Source organism: Mastigoproctus giganteus, chromosome 7 (genome assembly GCF_048544385.1).
Source record: "Mastigoproctus giganteus isolate SK-2022 chromosome 7, ASM4854438v1, whole genome shotgun sequence".
NCBI classification, from domain to species: domain Eukaryota; kingdom Metazoa; phylum Arthropoda; class Arachnida; order Uropygi; family Thelyphonidae; genus Mastigoproctus; species Mastigoproctus giganteus.
The window spans coordinates 81151073-81177220 of record NC_143581.1 but is presented as its reverse complement, the minus strand read 5'-3'; the positions used below and the strand labels follow the sequence as shown (position 1 = coordinate 81177220).

The 26148-nt window shown below is 37.3% G+C and overlaps 1 protein-coding gene across 1 annotated transcript in view; it reads right to left on the bottom strand.

The window, feature by feature from the left end:
- LOC150083027 (DNA-dependent protein kinase catalytic subunit-like) overlaps positions 1–26148 on the bottom strand; it is a 164091-nt gene that overhangs the window by 20822 nt on the left and 117121 nt on the right. Inside the window, exon 8 of the mRNA XM_090378360.1 lies at positions 14367–14482. Coding sequence (XP_090234486.1) covers positions 14367–14482 — 116 coding nt within the window. The remainder of the gene's footprint in view (positions 1–14366; positions 14483–26148) is intronic.

The following is a 26148-nucleotide window of genomic DNA, read 5'->3' as shown; positions in this document are numbered from 1 at the left end:
TATTACTTATGTATTCTGCATAACTATCACAGTTATCAAAATTATAAAACAGACCTACTTACCAGACAGGACGTACCTAGATAAGATATCTTGCTAAATAATTCTTTCTCAGAACAAATGATTTGAAATCAGAATGATTTTACGATAGGACTCACCTAACTGGACTGAGTGGACTTTACTGGCTGCACTTAGCTGATAATACTAACTTGCCTTCTCCTTCCATGGATCGGTTTTTGCCCACAACTGTGGCCTCATGAGGCAAACTGGTTCGCTGGTACCCAGGATCTGGGTCTCCTGTGGTAAGGGATTGCTGGCACTCACTGCTTTCTCCATGTGCGGGATTATTAAATTTTTTATTATTTTTTTATTGTTTTTTAATTTTTATTTATTTTTATTGGTTTTTTTTAATTTTAAATTTTATTTTTATTTTGACTTTATTCTATTTTTATATACTTTTTATTTTATTTATCTTATTTTACCTTTTTTTTTTTTTACATACACTTTTTATTTTATATATACAGGTCGACCATGACTAATCCGGACATAATTTCCTCGAACGTAATTTCAAATTTCCCGGGTCAGTGCACTGACCTGCCGCTACTGTTTTGGTGGCATTGGTTGCAGCATCAGCTGTTTGCGTGAACTCGTAAACACTGGCAAGCCATTCCCACTTGTTTTTCTGCATTTATTATTATAACTTGCTCACATTTAGCCCCAATCATGGTTCCAATGCATAAAGGAAGTGCCTCTTCCTTTATGCATTGGAAGTCTCTCATAGTGTAAGCACAAACACCGTACATTTTCCATAACAGATAAAGTTGAACTTCTGAAAAAACTCGACAGCGGGGTGTTTGTGAGAAGTTTAATTCTGCTTAATTGTAAATTCCAGCAATTTCTCTCAGTTCCTCTTATTTTAGTAATTTTCTTTTTGCCATTCCCTTTTTTTTTTTTTTTTTTTTTACAACACACTGTACAAACACAACTCAATATGATGGATAATACAGTGTGCTAACGAACTTGTTTTCATAAAATCTCTAACAATACTGACAAAGTTATTGCGACATTTGAGAGTTTATTTTATCGCAATCAGTTTTAATGCAGCGCTCGCCATGCGTGCAATGAACTAATCACAAACGATCTTCATATGCATACTGTAATAGCATCACACATATGGGGCGACACAGCTTCTCTAGAAATAAAGTAACCAACTGGGCCACGTCTGCCACATATATTTGAAATAAAAAAACTTTTTTTATATATACTTTAAGTGAAAAAAATGACAACACTGATATTACAATATTTATTTTAGAATTACTAATCAAATTATTTTCTAAATATTTTTTGGCCCCTGGTGAATTTTATTCTTAAACTGGCTTGGCAGTTAACATGTTAAAGGTAGGAGGAGGTGGTTAGCTGTTGGGTAAACTGTATGTGCTAAAATAACAACCAGTGATCCAGAAAACTCACTAATCCGGCACCCCACAGATCCCAACACTGCCGGATTAGTGACAGTCGACTTGTGTGTATATATATATATATATTTTTTTTTTTTTTTTTTACGAATTAATCTAATTCTTTTTCCTATCCAATTCGCATTTTAATTTATTTTATTATACATATTTATTACTCTCTCTTTTGCTGGCACCCATGGACTGCATAACTGTTTGTGAGTGTGGGATTTTCTTTTTTCCTGACCTCTTGCCCTTCCCCCTGAGATATGAATTTGCTGGTACCTGGGTTTGGGCTCCCTAGGTATAGGATCATGGCATCCATTATTCTTGCCCTTAACCAGTGGAGTTTGGTTGTTTTTATTTTGTTATTTAATTATTTATTTATAGTTTGTTACTTTTATTTATCTATTTATTATTATTCATTTTATTTTATTATTATTACTTTTCTTTTTCACTTTGAATGATCCCAAACTCGTTTTGGCCATTCAATACGAACTAGTCAAGGTCTGCCACAGTACATGTGTAGTTGTGGCCCACCTCCCCGTGGTGTAGTCGGACATTGGACAGGTTTTCCAGGTGATCGCCTGCTTGGTGACAAAGAGGCCAGAAACAACTAAACAAGATAACAAAAAACGCACTGAACAAACATAACATTACACACATTTCTGGCCTTTTACAGAGTTCTGTATTCAACACAGAGTACAAAGGCAGAGTTCAATTGATGTTTGGGTGCTGTCCTACATAAGATACTATACATGTCTACACAATTGTACTGTTACATATTTACTTTAGCCAGTAACATCTGCATATTTTATAATAGTGTTAGTTTCTTAGTTATATTGTTATTTTATAATTTGTATTATTGTTATTTTATAATTTGTAATAATTTGTATTATTATTATTAGCCATATGGTGCAAATAAGCCTTATGCTGCACCAGCCAAAAAACAAAATTTCCCATGTTACCCAGAGAGAGAGAAAGTTAGAAGTAGAAGGGAATCATCAAGAAGGCAAGAAAGAGAAGAATGATGATGACAGCAGGCAAATACCTCCATTAATGCCCACAGAAGAACGACGGACACTTGATACTGACCTAGAAAAAAGGTCTGGAGCTTTCTGCGTACTATTATTATCTGCGTACTATTATTGCTGTATTCTCAGAAAGCTTGTTAAACATGCAAACACCGAAAAAAAGGCTTAAGCTTCAAGTTGTTGGCTAAGATCTTGAATTAAAGAAGGGCCAAAAGTCTGGAAAACTTTTAAAAACTATCAGATGAGGATTCTGATAGCAATGAATATACTCAAACTAGAGAGGTCAATCAGGGCTCCGTTGTGGAGTTGGGACAGCAAACCAGTGCTTTGGCCAAGCTGACAGTTGAGAGGCTGAAGCTCCATAAAATTTTATTTAGTGATGGTTTGGACCATTTCAATGGAACTATTGTGGATATACTTATGTCCACAATTGTACCATTGAAGAGATGAGTTGGAAACTATTGCCACCGAGACCGAGGTAGAAAACAACAGGTTTGTGACAAGATTAACTCAGGCCCAAGAACTGGCTGAGGCAATTGCTCAGACCTTTTCTAATGTTGTCCACTTAGAACCAATTGGTAAAAAAACCCAAGGCTTTGATATTCAAGTCTAAATTGGATAGATATAGCACAAGAGATTTCAGCTAATTTGAGTTCTACAGAAGGTTACTACTCATGACATTGCTTGTATCAATAATTGACCTCTGTGAGGTCAATTAGTGATAAGGGACTTATTGTTGAAACTCCTCCTGATGAGGACATTAGCAAGATTTCTGCATGTTAAAATGTTCAGTAGTGGGAAATGGAAGTGGTTTGACCATCCAGATTACTTCCAAAACTTGTTGCCTTCATCTTGAATCAGCAAGAGACAAAGCAACACCAATTGGACCAGCTGTGGAAGGGAAAACTGTAAGAATTTCCCATAATCAAGGAACAGTTTAGATCCAGTGTACAAGTTCTTGCTCAGAACAAAGTAAAAAAATTACAAAGTTAAACAGGTGTTTAACTTTGTAATTCAATGTCCTGGCTCAATCCAAAAAATTCTTCTGAGTAGGACACGAGTTTTTGTAGATTAATCTCCATGCAGTGTTTTCACTGCATGTCCTTTGGCCATTTAGCTCAACATCATTACAATGACACATTCTGTGGGCACTGCATGGCCCGAGATCACACATTTTGAGAGGTACTAAAACCAATGATCATGCCACTGCTGTAGATGGAAGCTCCCATCAAGGCACACTGCTGTAGAAAGGAAATCTCATATGAATGATTGCTAGATGTGGTTTTCTGAAGAAAAGATTAAGAGTGATTAAATCATAATATTCTAATCCAGAGGTTGATATAACCTTTTAAAGTAAAGACTTTCATATACCATGTCTCCTTCATGTGACACACTGTACACTTCCCCACTGCTTTGGTAATAACCATGGGAAAGTTTTCCCACAACTATCAGAACATTTTCAATTGCCTTGAAATCAGTGCCACAAAAAAAAAAAAAAACAAAAAAAAAAAAAAATACAAACAGTCACTTCCGAGAAGATTTATTATGATAAGAGTTAATCAGGAAGAAGAAGAGTCTGGACAATAATCTTTTGGCATGTAATGCAAGTGTGACGCTATCTGGCAAATTCTCAGTTTTCTGAACAATACTCATACCTGTACAGTATTGTTCAACGAAATTGCAAATGACATTCTTTGCAGCTGTGTTGTTTGGATACCTTTAATATTGTACACACATGCCTCATTTATTTACTAAAATATTAAACAGCTACAGTAATTAGAAAGGCAAGAGCAATGCATATAGTGTTGTATTTGTACAGTATGAAATTAGAAAGGCAAGGGTAATGAATATCATAATAAATACCTCGGAAAGGCATGCCATGAGCCATCATTCAAATTTTGTTCTGCAAGATTTTTATTTTCAAGGCAATGCAAATAATATGGCTCGGAGTGATACTCCGCAATAAATTTTTTTATAAAGCAGTAAAGCTTTGACTAATAAAAAGTTTAATCAAATATACACCGGTGTGCAAAACTTAAGGACCAACACTTTCTAAAGGTTACAACTACAAAATCATTACCTAAGGTACTCTTTACTGATGAGAGTAGATTCAGTCTCAGCAGTGAGTCTGGACGTCAGCAAATCTGGCGAGAGGTTGGCACACAGTATCACCCCGCAAACATCACTGAAAGGGATCGATATGGCAGTCGAGGTGTTCTTGTCTGGAGAGGTGTTATCTTGGATGGACATACACAACTCCAGATACTGGAAGGCGGTACTATAACTGGTACTGAGGTAATTCTTCCCCATGTAGTGAAAAGGGGGAATCCTTCCCCCTTTTCAGTAGTGATTCTTCATGCATTAAGAATCTGCAGATAAATGAACCACTAGGTGGCAGTGATCACAGTGTGTTGCAGTGGGATTTACTCAAGGAGGTAACTACCATCAGAGGTAAAGGGAAGGGTTTTTGTTTTCGTAAAGGCGACTATGATGGTCTGAGACAGTATTTAAATTCTATACAGTGGGACCAACTGATGATGTTACCAACAGCAAACTCAAAATGGGAAGCATTCAAGGAACTAATCTTGGAAGCTACCCGGCTTTACATACCAACTAAGAAATATTGTTCAAGATTTAGGCCTAAATGGTTGTCAGATGAACTAATGAGACATGTGGCAGAGAAGAAAAATGCATGGAATACATACAAATTAATGGGCAACATGGAAGCCTATGATAGATATAAGTTGGTCTGTAACCAAGTCACAAAGGAGATTAGGCAGGCAAAGGCAGACTACGAAAAATCTTTGGCAAAGGATGCAAAGAAAAACAGAAAAGAGTTCTTTACCTATTTAAACTCAAGAAGGAAAGGGATGAATCAGATTGGTCCACTGGATATTGATGGTTCAACAGTTGAGGATCCTGCTCAGGTGGCTAACAATCTAAACGAGTATTTTGCATCTACATTCACACATGAGGAGTTATTCAGGAAGGAGAATGACGTAGGTAAAGTAGACATTGGCAGTGAGCTAGATGATTTTGTAATAACTGAGAGGAAAGTGGAGGAGAGATTGTTGAGGATAAACATAAAAAAGGCACCTGGGGTGGATGGGATCTATCCAGTTATATTAAAGGAGGCAGCAAAGGAAGTAAGCAAACCCCTAGCCATAATTATGAGAGCTTCTTTGGACTCAGGGGAGGTACCCATAGACTGGAGATGTGCAAATGTAACCCCAATTCACAAAGGAGGATCAAAGGCTGACACAAGTAATTATAGACCTGTTAGTTTAACTTCTGTTCCAGGAAAATTAGTGGAGGCACTGGTTAAAGAAGCATTGCAGGATCATCTAGACAAGAATTCAGTTATAGCTCAGACGCAGCATGGTTTTGTTAAGGGCAGGTCTTGCCTGACCAATTTGATTGGATACTATGATGTAGTCACAAAAGAACTGGATGCAGGGAATAACTTTGATATTATATATTTGGATCTTAGAAAGGCTTTTGATACTGTTGCACATGGAAGACTGCTGCACAAATTGGAAAAGTGTGGCATTGGAGGCAAATTGCTGCTATGGATAAGGGGATGGTTGAGTGGCAGAAGACAGAGAGTGGTAATCAATGGACACTGCTCAACGTGGACTAATGTTATTAGTGGAGTTCCTCAGGGTTCAGTGTTGGGTCCGTTGTTGTTTTCGGTGTTTATGAATGATATTGATGATGGTATATCAAGTTTAATGTCCAAGTTTGCAGATGATACAAAGGTTGGCAGGGTTGTTAAGGACACTACTCACGCTATGCTGCTGCAACAGGATCTGGAAAGGTTGAACAGATGGGCTGAGAGGTGGCAAATGAAGTTTAACATTGACAAATGTAAAGTACTACATATGGGAAACAGTAACCCCAGAGCAACGTATCAACTCTGCGGTACTACACTGACAGTGGTGGAGAATTAAAAGGACCTGGGGGTAATTGTGCAGGCAGATATAAGTTCTCTGAGCAGTGCAGATGAGCTGCAAGAGTAGCTCATGGTGTCTTGTCAATGATATACAGGAATTTTTCTAGCAGGGATAAGGAGGTGATTATTCCCTTGTATAAGGCAATGGTTAGGCCACATCTTGAGTACTGTATACAGGTCTGGAAGCCTCATTTCAAGAAGGATGTAGCGCTGCTGGAACAGGTACAGAGAAGGGCAACAAGATTAGTGAATGGAACAAAGGGTTGCTCTTACGAAGAAAGGCTTAAGTTTTGCAAATTACAGAGTCTGGAGACTAGGCACCGGCGAGGTGATCTGATAGAGGTGTATAAGGCTTTGAATGGTTTGAGCATGCTCAATGCCAATGGGATTCTTCCTCTTGCTCAGAATAATCACCTCAGAGGGCATAAATTCAAATTGAGGAAGGACGGATGTCGGATAGATGTGCGGAAATTTGCCTTTGGCCAGCGGGTGGTTTGTTGGTGGAACCGACTTCCATCATTTGTTGTTCAAGTTGATAGCCTAAACAAATTTAAGGCTCAACTGGACAGGTATTTCGAACGAACGGAGGGGTGAAATGGGAGTGGTGTGTGTTTTTTTTTTTTTTTGGCTGATGCTGAATAAGCTTGCTTTCTTGCATCATATGCCTCTACTAATGCTAATGCTAATGTGTGCCTGTTCCGTGGAGCCATTGGCCCTGAATTCGAGTTTATGGATGATAATGCCACACCGCATCGCACTGCAGCTGTTGATATGCTTTTGGAAAGTGAGGACATTGTCCATATGGATTAGCCTGCCCGTTTTCTCTGATCTAAATCCCATCGAACAGATATAGGACATCCTGCAGAGATGCCTAGTGGCACGTCCACACCCACCAAAAAATGTTCACCAGTTGAAGATGGCGCTGACAGAGGAATGGACAACCCCAAGGACTTATCAACAACATTGTTCTAAGTATGGACAGGTGGTGCAAAGCCTGCATCGACATTAGGGGTGTTCATATCTCCTACTGAGGACCGCCTCTTCCCTTTTTTCCATCTTTGCCATTTTTGAATAAAGTCCCTCCGTACCGTTTTGTTTCGGTTTGTGTCAGTGTTGTTTCCTTCATCATTTCTGTACCTCACGAGGTTCCTTTCCAGGCAACTCCTATGAGAAGCTACAGGTGAAAACCTGACTGGTCCTTAAATTTTGCACACCAGTGTATTGTTAATAAAGATTAATTTTCAAAGGAAATAAATGACAGGATAGCAACTCTAACTTGAACTGCCAATAGAGTCTGACATTCAAAAATATGAATCAAAACACTGCCCTCCTCTGTTAACAATTTAGTAAGGTAGTTTTCTCTATCAATGAAAATTACTGAGGATCAATGAGAGATGGGTACAGAGAAAATTCATGAACCTCGCACAAGTAGACAGAGGATGAACTGATCATGGCACAATACTTCACAGCAAGTGTTATGTATAGTGAAAATACTGTTATGTTAACTGGTAATTTTCCAAATAAATAAACAAAAAATTAAACAAAATAAATTTGATAAATTGTGAACTTTGTTTGATGGTCAGCAGACTTTCTATCAGGAGTAAGACCATATCATTTATTTTAACTGGTCAGTACAGATAAATACATGGATATGAAGCTCCAGTGGAGGTTTTGAAAGCATCAAGCTAAATATAGTATCCAACTTTACTTCAGTGCAGTCAAATTAGAAGACAAATTTGCTACTATTTAAAACTGAGACATTTAAAGTTGAAATGATGCAGTTAAAAAAAAAAAAAAAAAAAATTTTAAATATTCAGGTTTTCAGACATTCAACCTGGATAAGGGATGACAAAATTTTTTTTTTAAAAAGAAAAATAAGTCTTAAAATAGATTTTCATAACAGATGAGTCATGATGAACAATGTAAATATGTTTTACAAAATTAATGCATGTGTAATGAGTCTATCAACCTTAAAGGTTAGATTAAATTATTTTCTATAAGTAGCTTATAGACCTAGTCAAGCTCCGTGGATTATTTTGAATATAGATAGCGAGATTTTAAGTTCTGTAACTTGCCGCCATTGTTATATGATACAACATATACCTGAACTAGATAGTGTAAGGTTTAACGGAAAATTAGATAGCAAGTATAGTAGTATCAATTAATCAGTAAAATGTACTAATCTTATTAAATTTCATTGTCAATTAAATTGTACTTTTTTTAAGTAAATACACATAAGGACCTAGTTTTTACAAACATAACATTATAAATTAATACATATAACTTGACAGGAGATCAGAAAGTCATATAAAGTAACTCGCAAATAACATTCGATACTCAAATAAATATATATATATATAGTGTTATAACTGCATTGGGATTAAAGTTATAAGTTTAGGATTATATTTTCTAATGGAATTTTATTTGTAATTGAATAGAAATCATGAATCAGACCAGAGCAGCAAAGCAAAAGACTAAAACTAATGGTAGTGCTGTGGCTCAAGAGAGAACTGAGAGGGGAGGCTGTCCTCTGAATCACAGCCTTTTGAAATGCACTGCTTGTTTGATGTTTGGGGAGCAATCAGGAATGGGACATGGTATTGCCAAGGGGAATGTAGTTGTGTGTGCACGATGTAAGGAGTGTGAGGAAATCAGGCGCCAACTCAGAATTATTATGGGCCTATATGAGAGCTTAGAGGAAGTTGGACGCCCTCAAATGATTTAAATTGAGGGGCCCATCAAGCTCTCAGCTGCCCACATTAATGCCAGAGCACTTGACCATCATGCAACACAGCAGCAACCCCCTAAGCAGAATGCACTGGTCCCTAAGGAACTAGTTGTTCATTGTCAGGTGACTTCATTGTCAGGAAAAAGGAGAACATATTGTGCAAAAAAAGGATAGGTGGAACAGGACCAGAGTGTGTCTGCCAGTGGCAATGGTTGATGATGTTGTAGAGCAGATATCTATTAAGGGCACAAAGGGTGATATTGTTGTACACGTTGGCACTAATGATATTAAGAGTAGGAGACCAGCGGAATTACTTAACAAGTACAGGTCAATGTTGAAAAATAAGTCGTGAGTTAGGATTGAATTTGAAAGTGTCTGCAATTCTGCCCAGACACGATAGGAGGGAGTATATGATGAGAGAGCCTTGTCAATCAATTCGGCCTTGGAGAGATTGTGCAAAGCTCAACGGGTAGAATTTTTCTCAGTCTGGTCTGTGCTTGTTAACAGAAGAGACTACTTCTACGGGGATTGGATACACTTAAATAGAAAGGGTGCAAGAATATTTGCTGATGCTATCGAGGCAGAGTTAGGTGGGTCGGAAAGCTGCTAGCTTGGCGGAGATATACAGACTAACAGATTCTGTAGCAAAAGCCGCTGGCAGAGGTGAAAGTGATTCTTGCATTGCTTTTATCAAAATGCAACTGAGCAGCAGCCTGGAAAGGAAGACAATGGGAATTTCCAGGACTGCTGGGATTCATAGTGGAACAAGTAAATACATGCACTGTTAGGGTAACTAAGAGTAGAAACAAGTGCATGTACACCAATGCTAGGTATATAGTTAATAACTTTGATGAGCTTGAAGTACTAATCAAGACATCAAAGGCAGATATTGTTGGGATATCAGAGATATAGTGTCTCACAGTCATAAGCAGTGCAGAATTGGAATTTGGGTAGTACAATGTGCACAGGAAAGATAGAGGGGGACAAGAAAGGAGGAAGGGTTATGCTATAAGTTAAGAAACACATAAAATCTAAGGAAGTGCATGCAATTGATGGTAGTGGACAATGCAATGTTGAGTGTGTTTGGTGTGATATAAGCACTGGGAAAGGAAAAATGAGAGTAGGTGTGTGTTATAGGCCTAATGAATCTGATTAGTATAATTGTGCAGAGATATAGTTGTTTTTGTTATTTGGTTTTTAGGAGAATTAGCAACTAAGGCCATATTGCTCCAGGAATATGCGGTGGTCATTCCCTGACCTTTCCGCATTCTATGTATTTGGTGGTGACGGGCTCGAACCCCGGTCTAATCAAGAAATGTGTGCTATGCACTGCTTGCAGAGATATAGAGTGGGCCAGTAAATCAGAGTGTCTTATAAGTGGGGGGGGGATTGTAATTTCCCAGAGATTAACTGGAATTTGGTAACTCACACACTAGTAAGGCCTTTGTGGATATATTGGATGACTATTTTCTACAGCAGCATGTTCGAGAGGCAACTAGAGGGAGTAATGCTCTTGATCTGATTATCAGTAGTGATTCTTCATGCATTAAGCATCTGCAGATAAAGGAACCACTAGAGGGCGGTGATCAGATTGTGCTAAAGTGCGATTTACTCAAAGAGGTAACTACCATCAGGGGAAAAGGGAAGGGTTTTTGCTTTCGTAAAGGTGACTATGGGGGTCTGAAACATTATTTAAATTCTATACGGTTGGACCAACTGATGATGTTACCAACAGCAAATTCAAAATGGGAAGCATTCAAAGAATTAATCTTGGGAAGCTACTAGTCTTTTCATACCAACTAAGAAATACTGTTCAAGATTTAGGCCTAAATGGATGTCAGATGAACTAATTAGACATGTGGCAGAGAAAAAAAATGCATGGGATACATAAAAATTAACAGGTGACACAGAAGCCTATGATAGATATAAACTGCTCTGTAACCAAGTCACAAAGGAGATTAGGTAGGCAAAGGCAGATGATGAGAAATCTTTGGCAAAGGATGCAAAGTAAATCAGCAAAGAGTTCTTTACTTATGTAAACTCTAGAAGGAAGGAAGGGGATGAATCAGATTGGTCTACTTGATATCGATGGTTAAACTGTTGATGATCCTGCTCAGATAATTAACAAACAATGAATATTTTGCATCTACATTCACACATGAGGAGTTATTCAGGGAGGGGAATGCAGATATATTAAACATGGAATGTATCCAGTTATATTAAATGAGGCTTCAAAGAAAGTAAGCAAGCCCTTAACCATAATTATGAGAGCTTGCCTCGACTCAAGGGAGGTACCCGTGGACTGGAGATGTGCAAATGTGACCACAATCCACAAAGGAGGATCGAGGGAGGAACAGGTAATTACAGACCTGTTAGTTTAACTTCTGTCCCAGGGAAATTAATGGAGGCACTGGTTAAAGAAGCATTGCAGGATCATCTAGCAAGACTTCAGTTTTAGCTCGGACAAAGCATGGGTTTGTTAAGGGAAAGTCTTGTCTGACCAATTTGATTGAATACTATGATGTAGTCACAAAGGAACTGGCTGTAAAGAATAATTTTGATATCATATATTTGGATCTTAGAAAAGCTTTTGATACTGTTGTAAATGTAGACTGCTTAACAAATTGGAGCAGTGTGGCATTGGAGGCAAAGTGCTGCTATGGATAAAGGGATGGTTGAGTGGGAGAAGACAGAGAGTGGTAATCAATGGACACTGCTCTTCATGGACTAATATTATTAGTGTAGTCGCCCAGGGTTCAGTGTTGGGTCCATTATTGTTTTCTGTATTGATCAATGATACTGATTATGATGGTATATCAGGTTTAATGTCCAAGTTTGCAGACAATACAAAGGTCGGCAGGGTTGTTAAGATGCCGTCATTAGTATCATTCAGATCTAGAAAAAAAACAGGATCTAGAAAAGTTGAGCAGATGGGTTGAGAGGTGGCAACTGAAGTTTAATATTGAAAAATGTAAAGTGATTCATATGGGAAGCAGTAACCCCAGAGTAACGTATCAACTGGGTGGTAATACACTGACAGTGGTAGAGAGTGAAAAGGATCTGGGGGTAATTGTGCAGGCAGATGTTAAGTTTTCTGTGCAGTGTAGATGGTCCGGAAGAGTAACTTGAGTACTGTATACAGGTCTGGAGACCTCATTTCTAAGACGGATGTAGAGCTGTTGGAATGAGTACAGAGAAGGGCAACAAGATTAGTGAATGGAACGAAAGGTCGCCCTTACGAAGAAAGGCTTAATTTTGCAAATTACAGTGTCTGGAGACTAGGCAACTGCGAGGTGACTGATTGAAGTGTATAAAGCCTTGAATGGTTTGAGCAAGCTCAATGCTGATAGAATTCTTCCTCTTGCTCAGAATAATCGCCTGAGATGACATAAATTTAAATTAAGAAAACACTGTTGTAGGTTGTTGTTGTTGTTTGGTTTTTAGGAGCATTAACAACTAAGTCCATATTGCTCCGGGAATATGCGGCGGTCATTCCCTGACTTTTCCGCATCCTCCGTATTTGGTGGTGACGGGCTCGAACCCCGGTCTAATCAAGAAGCGTGTGCTACGCACTGCTGCTCCTTCCCACCTGGCTACGGAGGCGCCACTGTTGTAGGACAGATGTGTGGAATTCTTCCTCTTGCTCAGAATAATAGAGTGAGATGACATAAATTCAAATTGATAAAAGATTGTTGTAGGATAGATGTGCCTTTAGCCAGCGGGTGGTTGATTGCTGGAACAAACTTCCATATTTCATTGTAGAAGTTGATAGCTTAAACAGATTCAAGGCAGAACTAGACAAACACTTGGAGTGAGTGGATGGGGGAAATGAGAAGGGTCCGTAACTTTTTTTTTTTTTTTGGCTGATGCTATACATACAGTCAGTCCTCGTATAGCACGATAGTTGTGTTCCTAGAAACCCTCGTGCAATGCAAAATTGTGCAATATAAACAACAGGCTGTATGGGAAAAATAGGGTTAGGTGCCGACCACCCAAGATTGAACACCCATTTGTAACAAAAACATTACCAAACACAATAAATCATCATAATAAAATACTTGCGTATTTTATCTCGATTATTACGTAATAAAATATTGCTAATGCTTTTGCTTCTATCGACACAAACTTGGTTTTTGTTTGATTTATTTTCCAAACAGATGACAGCCGTTCCATCTCTTAAAATTCTTTGTGTCTTAATCTAATGGATTTTAATTACACTTTGAGTTGTTCCTGCTATAAAAGTTGTTTTTATTTTCTCTACATTCTTTGTAATTCTCGGCATTGCCTCATTTAGGCCTGTAGCATGTGCACAATATCACATGGTCTTTCATTTCGCTCAAAGCATTTCACAATTTCATATTTTTTCTCTATTGACAGAGGCGGACTGACCATAAGCCTTACCGGGGAAACACCGGTGGGCAGGAGGCCGGTATGATTTTGGCCATAAACGCTAGTGTGAGGCCACTTTACATTTTCCCAGGTAAGAATTTTTGACCCAGTCCGCCTCTGTTTATCGATATTGCTTTTCTTTTTCTCTCTGAATCTGTAGTGTCTTCACCAGGGCACTTCCTTTTCATGCCTTTTAAGTATTTTACTAATTTTTAGGGAATAAAGCACAGTTACAAAATGAGGTGGCACGCTTGATACACATAAACAAAGCTGCTGCGCGTGTGTAGCAACTGAATAAACAAACCGTAAAGGCAGAGACACACTATGAACACCTCACTAGCTCACATTTTACTAAAGCACATTTCTGGGGGTTACTACAATAAAACAATAAAAATTTCCAGTTGCATTCCTGCTAGTGGAATCTGTTATAAACGGGTAGTAAACTCAATATAATTGCATTTGCGATAATATCGATAGCTGGAATTGTGTGGGTTTTTACGTTATTATGGTGAAATATGTTTCCCCTTCACTGATATAAAAAACAAATACATTTTCAGAATCTTCTCTTCATTCCTATCCTGTTGCGTTCAGTTGGGGTGATTCTGCGCTCAACTGCCATTTATTGTAAACACAAAGGTGAATCGTGCATAAGCGAATTCGGTTCATGTTATATACGATATCGTTCCCCTATTTATAAATCGTGTATGATCGAATTTGTGTAGTGTAAACACGGGTTATACGAGGACTGACTGTATAAGCTTCCTTTCTTGCATCATGTGCCCTGCTAATGATAATGCTAATGATATAAAACATACCTTTCTTCTTTCTTTTCGTTTTTCTTCAAACTTTATATATTTCAATCTTTTCATCTCATTATTCACTTCACTGTCTTTGAGAAATCGTCGTTTTAAGCGGAATAGTTCCTTTTCTTCTAGAGATATTATATAATAGAAATATGTAACCTGATCTGAACATAAAATTATTTCCAAAATATGCTTACAAACTTAAGACCCATATTTATGAAAAAATCATAAATGTGAATTTAAGTTGAAAAAAAATTATCTGTAATCTATAAATTTCAATCTATATATATTGGCCATTATAGCTATGGTTCATACTATCAAATACATTTTCCATTGTTTAAACAAGGGACAACCTGTCAATAAAAGAAAATATATCGTGACAATGGTTGCCAGCTATATATCAGTTACTTCAAAGAAGTTTTAAGTTTCCTTTACTATTGTGATTTTGATTGCAATTTATTTTTACGATATTTTCTATCATTTTAAATGATACAGTCCTTATGTCATAAGCTAGAATCTTATATAATTCTTAATTCAAACAATTTAATTTATTTTTTGTAAAAATAAGCAAAATGAATTTATGGATAAAAGCTTGATGCTATTAAGATCTCTACAATATGAAGGGCATAGCTTAATTCTGTATGTAACTTTGATTAGAAAAAGTTTCTTACTTAGTGAATTGATCTGATATCATGCAAGCACTACATGACTTTGTCTTGATATTGTGCTATTCTAAATAAAATGCACTGCTCCACTGGAGAAGTACAGTGGTGGCCAAAAAAACTGCATCACTTGCGAATTTTGCAAATAATGTGTTTTGCACTGCATTGTGGGTTGCAGAAATGTTCGAAATACATTTGTTATGCATTTGAAATTTATTTGTTAAAATTGTTTAACAACAAGTACTCTAAGATAAAATTATGTGTGGGAATGCTGGTAATCAAAAATAAGAAAAACAAACTTTAGTGGCAAGAAAAAGAAACAAATTTTAATCACATAAATAATATTGAAATAAACAATTTTTAGCCAACAATGTTGTACAACACATTATTCTAATAATTTCCAAATCATTGATTGGTTTTGGGAAATGCTTTTTGATGACTTTTCTTTGACATGATTATCACTTGCTAGATGATATCACTGCCTGAGCTATGATTTGGCATAAGCAACTGCATCAAATTCTTCCAGCGATTTTCCCATTAAATTGGTGGTCATTAGGTGACTTGTGTCCATAGTAAGAGAATTTCATTTATTCTCAATAATGTTATTATGATGTTATTAGTGGAGTCCTTGGTGGACTAATATTATTAGTGGAGTCCCCCAGGGTTCAGTTGTGGATTCATTATTGTTTTCTGTATTCATTAATAATATTGATATTGGTATATCAGGCTTAATGTCCAAGTTTGCAGATGATACAAAGGTGGGCAGGGTTGTTAACGACACTAATGACAGTACACTGCTGCAACAGAATCTAGAAAAGTTGAGCAGATAAGCTGAGAGATGGCATTGAAGTTTAACATTGACAAATGTAAAGTACTGCATATGAGAAGCAGTAATCCCTGAGCAATGTATCAACTGTGTGGTACTTCACTGACAGTGGCAGAGAGTGAAAAGGACCTGGGGGTAATTGTGCAGGCAGATATGAAATTTTCTGCACAGTGTAGACGGTCTGCAAGAATAACTCATGGTTTCTTGTCAATGATATACAGGAATTTTTCTAGAAGGCAAAAGGAGGTGATTATCCCCTTGTATAAGGCAATGGTCAGGCCACACCTTGAGTACTATACAGGTCAGGAGATCTCATTTCAAGAAGGATGTAGAGCTATTGGAATGAATACAGCGAAGGGCAACAAGATCAGTGAATGGAAAACAGGGTTGCTCTTATGAAGAAAGGCTTAAGTTTTGCAAATTACAGTGTCTGGAGACTAGGCACCTGCAAGGTGATCTGATTTAGGTGTATAAAGCCTTGAATGGTTTGAGGATGCTCAATGCTGATGGGATTCTTCCTCTTGCTCAGAATAATCATCTGAGAGGGCATAAATTCAAATTGAGGAAAGACAGCTGTAGGATAGACGTGAGGAAGTTTACCTTTAGCCAGCGGGTGAAAAACTGCTGGAGCAAACTTCCATATGTCGTTGTAGATGTTGATACCTTAAATAGATTCAAGACAGAACTAAACAAACATTTGGAGCGAGTGGATGGGTGAAATGAGAAGGCGTGTGTGTGTGTGTGTGTGTGTGTGTGTGTGTGTGTGTGTGTGTGTGTGTGTGTGTGTGTGTGTGTGTGTGTGTGTGTGTGTGTGTGTGTGTGTGTGTTTTCTGATGCTATATAAGCTTCCTTTCTTGCAACATGTGCCTTTGCAAATGCTAATATTAGTCATGGTACTAAAGCCTCTTTCAGCTTTTTCAGCATTAACAGCAATAACTTTTAAGATTCTTTTAGCACTTAAAATAGTGTCAGGCTCAAGCACATTATTATACATGACATTTCAGCTATCAACGAAATCTTGAAAGTCATTTATTGGAATATTGTATTTAATTAGTTGACCTAATTGTTTTAATTTATTTTCACCTTCATTCCATAGGCACTTCCGTAGCCAGGTGGGAAGGAGCAACAGTGCGTAGCACACGCTTCTTGATTAGACCGGGGTTCGAGCCTGTCACCACCAAATACGGAGGATGCAGAAAGGTCAGGGAATGACCACCACATATTCAAGGAGCAATATGGACTTAGTTGCTAATGCTCCTAAAAACCAAATATCAACAACAACCTTCATTCCATGGAGCTTCACAAACATGACCTGGCCAAGTTTCAAGGTTTAATAGGTTGAAATAGCTCAAAAGATCATTATATTGTTCATTTCCATCATCGAACAGCAATAACATTCTCAAAAAATGTATTAGACAATCAAACAATTTTTCTCTGGGAATCAATGTTATTTTTTGCTTTACTTCAAATGGTATATTATATTTCCTATTTTTCATAATATCTTCTGCTTCTTTTTCATGTGGTCCTTTATTTGAGTTCAAATATTCAATTGATTTTATTGTTAAACGAATTAATCTATCACCTTTTTGATTAATGAAATATTTATTTCTTGTAAAGCTGTAGAAAGTATTGAAATCTCTAGTAGGATGTCATTAAGGATGTAATTAAGGCGAAATCTTTAAAAAAAATTTTAATTTTCGAAATGTTTCACTATTCCCACTTCATGATTTTTATTAAAGTGAACATACAAAGTTTCACGGGACTTCCAAACAGCTTTTGCAGTTCTAGCACTGCAGGCTGCCCATCGAGGTCTAAATATTCTCCCTATTTTCAGTATTTTAGTTCCAAACTCTTTAGAAATATCATTTAACTCTCTTTGATGCTTATTTGAAGTATGAAAATAAACAAAGTTTATTAAGAAAATAACAAAAATAGTTTACTTGTTTTACAACTCTTATTGTATCGCCAAGAGACAACTGAAGATTATTATTATTGTTCAAATACCACATTAAACGAGCAGTGATTATTTTTTCCATAACTTTGCCTACGCAACTTGTTAAAGCAATTGGATGGTAGTTGCGTGGATTAGAAAGAACCTTTCCCGGTTTTGGGAAAGCCAGAATTATTGTACGATGCCAACTATCTGGAAACTGGTTTTCTAGGAAGATTTTGTTATACAAATCAAGTAATGCCATTTGTGATTGGTCGTCAAGTTCCTTTAACATCATGTAGTGAATTTCGTCTGATCCTACAGTGCATTGCTTTGTCTGGGATAGAGCAGTTTTCAATTCATGGAAAGATAATGGAAAGTTGTACTCTTCATCATTTCTTGTGGAAAACTTCAGTACGTGTCTTTCTATCATTGCTTTGTATGTTTAAAAACTCTGAGTATATGAGGCAGTTCCCGATGTTTTGGCAAAGGTTTCGCCCAGTGCATTGGCTATTTCTGAAGGCTGTTCAGTGATTTGAACAGCCTTCAGAAATGATTTTGTAATAACTGAAAGCAAATGAAAAGAAATGATTTCAGTTAATGATTTTGTAATAACTGAAAGCAAAGTGGAGGAGAAATTGTTGAAGTTAAACATAAGAAAAGCACCTGGGGTGGATGGGATCTATCCAGTTATATTAAAGGAGGCGGCAAAGCAACTAAGCAAACCCTTAGCCATAATTATGAGAGCATCCTTGGACTCAGGAGAGGTTCCCACGGATTGGAGATGTGCAAATGTATCCCCAATTCACAAAGGGGGATCGAAGGGTGACACGAGTAATTACAGACCAGTTAGTTTAACTTCTGTTCCGGGTAAAATAATGGAGTCAATGGTTAAAGATGCATTGCAGGATCATCTAGACAAGACTGCAGCAATAATTCAGACACAGCATGGGTTTGTTAAGGGAAAATCTTGTCTGACAAATTTGATAGGATATTATGATGTGGTTATAAAGGAACTGGATGCAAAAAATTATTTTGATATCATATATTTGGATTTCAGGAAAGCGAAAGCTTTTGACACTGTTGCGCATGAAAGACTATTGTACAAATTGGAGCAGAATGGTATTAAGGGTAAGTTACTACAGTGGATAAAAGGATGGTTAAGTGGGAGAAGACAGAGGGTGGTAATCAATGGGTGATGCTCTTCTTAGACTAATGTTATTAGTGGAGTCCCACAGGGTTCGGTGTAAGGTCCACTGTTGTTTGTATATTTATCAATGATATTGATGAAGGTATATCAGGCTTAATGTCGAAGTTTGCAGATGATACAAAGGTTGGCAGGGTTGTTAATGACAGTAATGGCAGTGTGCTACTGCAACAGGATCTAGATAATTTGGGCAGATGGGCTAAGAAGTGGCAACTGAAGTTTAACCTTGACAAATGCAAAGTACTGCATATGGGTAGAAGTAACCCCAGAGAAACGTACCAACTGTGTGGTACTGCACTTAAGGTGGTAGAAAATGAAAACGACCTGGGAGTAATTGTGCAGTCAGATATGAAGTTTTCTGAGCAATGCAGACAGGCTGCCAGGGTAGGTCATGGGGTTTTGTCAATGATATATAGGAATTTTGCTAGCAGGGAAAAGGAGGTGATTATCCCTCTGTATAAGGCAATGGTCAGGCCACGCCTTGTGTACTGCGTACAGGTCTGGAGGCCTCATTTTAGGAAGGATGTAGATTTACTTGAGCGTGTACAGAGAAGGGCAACAAGATTGGTGAGGGGAATGAAGGGATCCTCTTACCAAGAGAGAGGTTTAAGTTCTGCAAATTGCAGTGGCTGGAGACACCTGCGCGGTGATCTGATTGAGGTGTATAAGGCCTTGAATGGGTTGAGCACACTGAATTCTGATGGGATCCTTCCACTTGTTCAGATTACGAACCTAAGGGGGCATAAATTCAAATTAAGAAAAGACAGATGTAGATTAGATGTGCGGAAATTTGCCTTTAGCCAGTGGGTGGTTAATTGCTGGAACAAACTTCCATCTGTCGTTGTGGAAGTTGATAGGTTGAATAAATTTAAGGAGGAACTGGACAGGCATTTGGAGGGAATGGTGTGATTTTTTTTTTTTTTTTTTGGCTGATGCTGCATAAGCTCATACATTTGCTTTCTTGCATCAAATGCCACTGCTACTACTACTACTATTTGTCCATTGCAGTTTAGGATTGGAGGTTAATTAATCTGGTATCTGTCACTCATTTTGCTGATTTTTTTCCAGACATTTTGAGATGGTGTGGAACTTGTTAAAGTGGATGCAAATTTTATCCAGGATGCTTTCGTACTGGCCCTTCTAACATATCTGGCTCTCGCTCGTGCCTTTTTGAATGATGTGAGGTTCTCCGTAGTGGGACATCTTCGAAAAATATTCCAAGTTTTATATCTCTCTTTTAACTTGTAAACATTCATCATTCCACCATGATTTTGAGTCTGTTGGGAGGTGCAATGATGTATTTGGAATACTTTGTTCAGCAGCTTTGATTAGTTTATTTGTTACATATTGTATTGCTGTCTCTAATGGATTTTTCTTGATAATATCTGCATCCAGTTTTGCAATAGATTTATACATTTTACAATCCGCTTCATTTATCTTCCATCCAGGATTTCTACATGATGGATATGTGGTTCCTGATGACATGGTAATGATTATTGGATAGTGATCACTGTTGAGATTATCTATGTGTACTGATCAATCAAGTATTAGATATAATGTTGGGAAGCATATAGATAAGTCAATAGCTGTGCTGTTTCCCAATGTCTCTCCAACATTATATCCAATACTTGATTGATCGGTATACATAGATCCTCTCAACAGCGATCACTATCCAATAATCATTACCATGATATCAGGAACCACATATCCATCACGTAGAAATCCTGGATGGAAAATAAATGAAGTGGATTGGAAAATGTATAAATCTATTGCAAAACTGGATGCAGATATTATCAAGAAAAATCCGTTAGAGGCAGCAATACAATATGTAACAAATAAACTAATCAAAACTGCTGACCAAAGTATTCCAAAAAACATCATCGCACCTCCCAACACACACTCAAAATCATGGTGGAATGATGAATGTTTATAAGCTAAAAGAGAGAGAAATAAAACTTGGAATATTTTTCGAAAATGTCCCACTATGGAGAACCTCATATCATTCATAAAGGCACGAGTGAGAGCCAGATATGTTAGAAGGGCCAGTAGGAAAGCATCCTGGATAAAATTGGCATCCACTTTAACAAGTTCCACACCATCTCAAAATGTCTGGAAAAAAATCAGCAAAATGAGTGGCTGACCAGATTAATTAACCTCCAATCCTAAACTGCAACGGACAAATCACCACACAGCCTTCAGAAATAGCCAATGCACTGGGCGAAACCTTTGCCAAAACATCGGCAACCGCCTCATATACTCCGAGTTTTTAAACATACAAAGCAAGGATAGAAAGACACAAACTGAATTTTACCACAAGAAATGATGAACAGTACAACCTTCCATTATCTTTCCATGAATTGAAAACTGTCCTATCCCAGACAAAGAAAAGCACTGTAGGACCAGACAAGATTCACTACATGATGTTAAAGGAACTTCACGACCAATCACAAATGGCATTACTTGATTTGTATAACAAAATCTTCCTAGAAAACCAGTTTCCAGATAGTCGGCATCATACAATAATTCTGGCTTTCCCAAAACCAGGAAAGGTTCTTTCTAATCCACGCAACTACCGTTCAATTGCTTTAACAAGTTGCCTAGGCAAAGTTATGGAAATAATCATCACCGCTCGTTTAATGTGGTATTTGAAGAGTAATAATCTTCTCAACCTGGCACAGCATGGTTTTAGGAAAAATCACTCAACACTAGACCTACTTATAAAATTTGAAAACAGTATACAGAATGCCTTCATCCGAACGGAACATCACATCATGATCTGCTTTGATATAAGGGTAATAGCAAAAAGGGTAGTGCTTAGCACTACCCTTTTTGCTATTAAAATAAATACCATAACAGAGCATATTCCAAGAACCACTGATTCAGCTTTATATGTTGATAACTTCAGTATTTCCTATCACTCTCCGAATATGCAAAGTATAGAACGGCAGCTAAAAGGAACAATAAACAAAATAAGGAAATGGGCTCAAACAAATGGCTGACGGATTTCCACACAAAAAACAGCATGTATATACTTCTGTAGAAAATGAAACCTGCACCCTGATCCTGAATTAAACTTGATGGACATATGATTCCAGTGGTACCAAGTATAAGATTCTTATGATTCCTCTTAGATAAGAAACTAACATTCCTTGAACACATTAAACAACTCAGACTTTCGTGCCTCAAGAAATTAAACATACTCAAAGTAATTTCCGCAACAACATGGGGAGCAGATCGATATACACTTCTCAATCTTTATCGAGCAATAATTCATTCCAAACTAGATTACAGAGCAGCTGTTTACGACTCAGCGAAACCAAGTGCACTGAGATGGTTAGATCCTACCTACCACAGTGCTTTCTGTATAGCACTTGGAGCTTTCCAAACTTCACCTACACAAAGCCTTTATGCAGAAGCTCATGAACCATCACTACAACATAGATGACAGAACTTGCTACTACACCATGCCATTAAGATAAAATCCATCACTGATCATCCAAATAGAGAAGTTCTGATTTCATATAAATGGGAAAACATATACCAAGCCCATCCATGAATGAATCGTCCTGCCAACATCCTTCTGAAAGATTTACTACTAAGCCGAGAACTTAATTATGATTCCGTAGCTACCACGATTGCACAGATCCTTCCACCATTGTGTGTAGTTCGACCCATATATGACATGTATTTTCAAAGCTGGGGGAAAACTACTCTATCAAGAATAAACTACCAACATTTAAATGAGAAATACGAAGAACAGTATCCACATCGCACTTTCATGTATACTTGTGTAGGAGCTGTGATTCATTTTGAGGATAGTACCCTGATCCAACAACTCCCAAAAGAATGCAGTATTTTTACTGCCAAATTACAAGCCAATTCGATGGCCGTAAACCAAATCAAACATAAACAGACAGCAAACAGAATAATTTTCACGGACTCACTTAGCTCTGTTATTGCTTTGCAGAATGCAAATACTACAAGACACCCAAATCCTACAACATATCCAATATTCAGTATCAAAACTATTACAAAGAAATCGCAATATCAGATCACAGGAATAACTGAAAACAAAAGAGTAGACAAAGCAGCAAAAGAAGCTTCCACCTCTGATTATGCCTTTCACACAATACCATATACAGATTACAAGTCCTTAATCCACCAAAGCAGTATAAAACAATTTCAACAACACTGGCTAGATCAGACTAACAACAAACTTTGTCTAATTGAAGATACACTTCAACCGTGGCCTACTAGCTTCCGATTGAATAGACAACAAGATGTGACCCTCACTCAATTGCGAATCAGGCATACCCATATGACTCACTCTTACCTACTCAGAGGTGAAGACCCCCCCCCAGAATTCCAAAACTGTCCAAAATTTCATAGAGAACATCAAAGAGCCTTTCACACAATAATGAATGCACAAAACAACTTGATGCTTAAAACAATTTTGGATGACTGGCCAAATATTACCGAAGTTTTCTTCTTCCTTAAGTTAACTAGATACTTTCAAAATATAAAATTAATAGTATACCATTTATAGAGAAGCTACACGAATATAAAGTATAAAGCAGACTCTTGGTTCTGTCCTAAACGACAAGAAGGAAAGTGAAAAAATTCTGATATACAAAACTCTCCTACCTAGGCTAGGCGTATTATAGCCTAAGCTGCTCTTGTGCCAATAGCTTTTAAATAACAACAACAACAGCAGAAACCTACCCTGCTATCATGGAGGAGTGCCTGAAACCCATTATTAGGGATCAACACACAGATGTCCAAAACTGCATTTTTCAACAGGACTCAGCACCTAGCCACACAGCAAAATTTGTAAGATTTATGCTATTTAGGTTTAATGATGAGTTTGTCTCATTGTCTCACAAGGCTTAAAACATACTTACACCAATGTTTTCCCTCGTTTTTCTTCCTTAAGTAGCAGTCATACCTCAGAAATACTGGCATTACAGTGTTGGGCCCGTCAACAGTCCAAATTTGAACCCTATGGAAAATTGCTGGTACATAATATCATCTAAAATTGCTCAGAAAAAGCCAACAAGTAAGATTCACCTGCAGGAGAGAATTGTAAGGGTGTGGTACCACGAAATTGGGTAACTGTATATCCAGTAGTTAATTAACTTTATGCCAGATCGTTGCAAGGCTGTAACTGCAGCTCAAGGAGGAACAACAAAATATTGAGGACTTATTTTGCTGATTTACAGTACATAATACTATTACATTAACTTATCATTTAAATTTGTAGATGTAAATGCAATAAAATGTACGTTTGGTTTTTATGATTTCCATTTGCATGATTTCTCATATTTTCATTAATTACACATTTTACCATATTGCCATAAATACCTTTGGAAAGATATTTAGCAATTAGGTATAACAAGCGGAGTCTTTTTATTGGATTTCATTCACAGAGATATATATCCAGTGATGATATTCAGCCGGTACACACCGTTACATTCATACCGGTTGTTAAAATGTCTAAAAATTTCCGTACCAGTCGTTGGGCGGAGTCTGACAAGTTTACTCACCAAGAAAAAAAAAAACGTTCCTGTTGATTTTGTCCTGCACTGGGTGGGAGAGTGTTGTAACATTGCCAATCACACCATAATGTATAATTTCGAAGCCAGTTCCCATAGGTTTGCTTTCTAAGGTTGATAACTGGCGAGGTGTGAATTTCTTGTGGCAAAGGTAAAGAACACCCACACGAGAACTATGGGAAATCTCGGCAAAAGTTTACCCGTGAAACTAGTTAGCCATTACGGCATTTGTATTGTTGCTCTCTCGGTAAACAGATGGTGGGTGTTAGAATCACTTGTAACCTTCCCGTTGCAATCTTTTCCGCAATCAGTAATTAGAGCTGATTTCAGGCACTGAGCCTGTGTGTGTGTGTGTGTGTGTGTGTGTGTGTGTGTGTGTGTGTGTGTGTGTGTGTGTGTGTGTGTGTGTGTGTGTGTGTGCTGCTTAATTCCCAAAAGTTTACTCACAGCAATAAGTAACATGTGTGGAATTTTACTTTGTGAGTAGTGTTTTTAAATTGCATTTATAATAAATTGTTTAAATTGTGACCCTCAGAATGAAGAGGCAACATTGTTTGGATAATTTTTTTAATATTTCTACTAAACATTCAACAACAGAAATGGAACAAACAAGAGAGAGCTGATACTGTTGATATTGAACTACGACTTGGAAATTTGTCTAAAACTGTGCAACAATCAATACAGCCTAAAAGATTTTCTCATTCTCAGCAGAATATAGTACAAAACACAATAAAAATTTGCATTTCTGGAATGAAAAGCAATTGGATTATTTCAAAAATAAGTATGAATGGCTTAAGAAGAAGAAGAAAGAATAGATTGATTCAACTATTCCATGCAATTTCTTATGTATTTTTCAGAGAAAGCACGGTTTATAGCTAGATTCAGACAAGGGGAGGAACATAGTACGTAGAGTGCAGATGGATACTTGTTGAGAACTTTCGTTTTCAAGCCTTTTACTTTACCTACCATCACTGGTGCACACTGCACCAGTGCCATCGTACCCTCGCCTCTTTAGGTATTTCCAGTTTATACCCATTTCAATCACGTAAACTTATGAAAACTGGAATAATAAATTCACTTACATGAAATCATAAAGCCAATTACATGGAATAATGAAATCACTTATTACAGAATCACTAGAGTTTGTTACATTGTACACAAAAAGCAAATCAATGCATACTTCTCTTTTCAGAGGTGCATATTCATTGTTCACTGAGCACAAAAGGAAAAAAAAAGTGCATATAAGAAAAATAACTTTTTGAATTTCATATTATATCTTTCTCTAATCTGTAAATGGTCCATCAACAAATTTTCAATAACAAAAATTTACTGACACCAGAATAATAAAATTACAAATTGTTCTGTCAAATTGTATCAAAATGCAAATAATAGTAAAAAATAAATAAATCAACAGCAATAATTAACATATATTAGTATTCTTCTTCTTCTTCTTCTTGGTCCTTAGCTGGCAGCTGGGGGAGGCGGTTGCCCACGCAACCAGTATGCTGCTGTAGGTGCCGCAGGGTTTCGGACTTGCTCTGTGATGTTCTTCCATACTTTACGATCCATGGCGTCAGTCCTGGCCTGGTTAAGGTCGAGACGTCGGCTCTTCAAGTC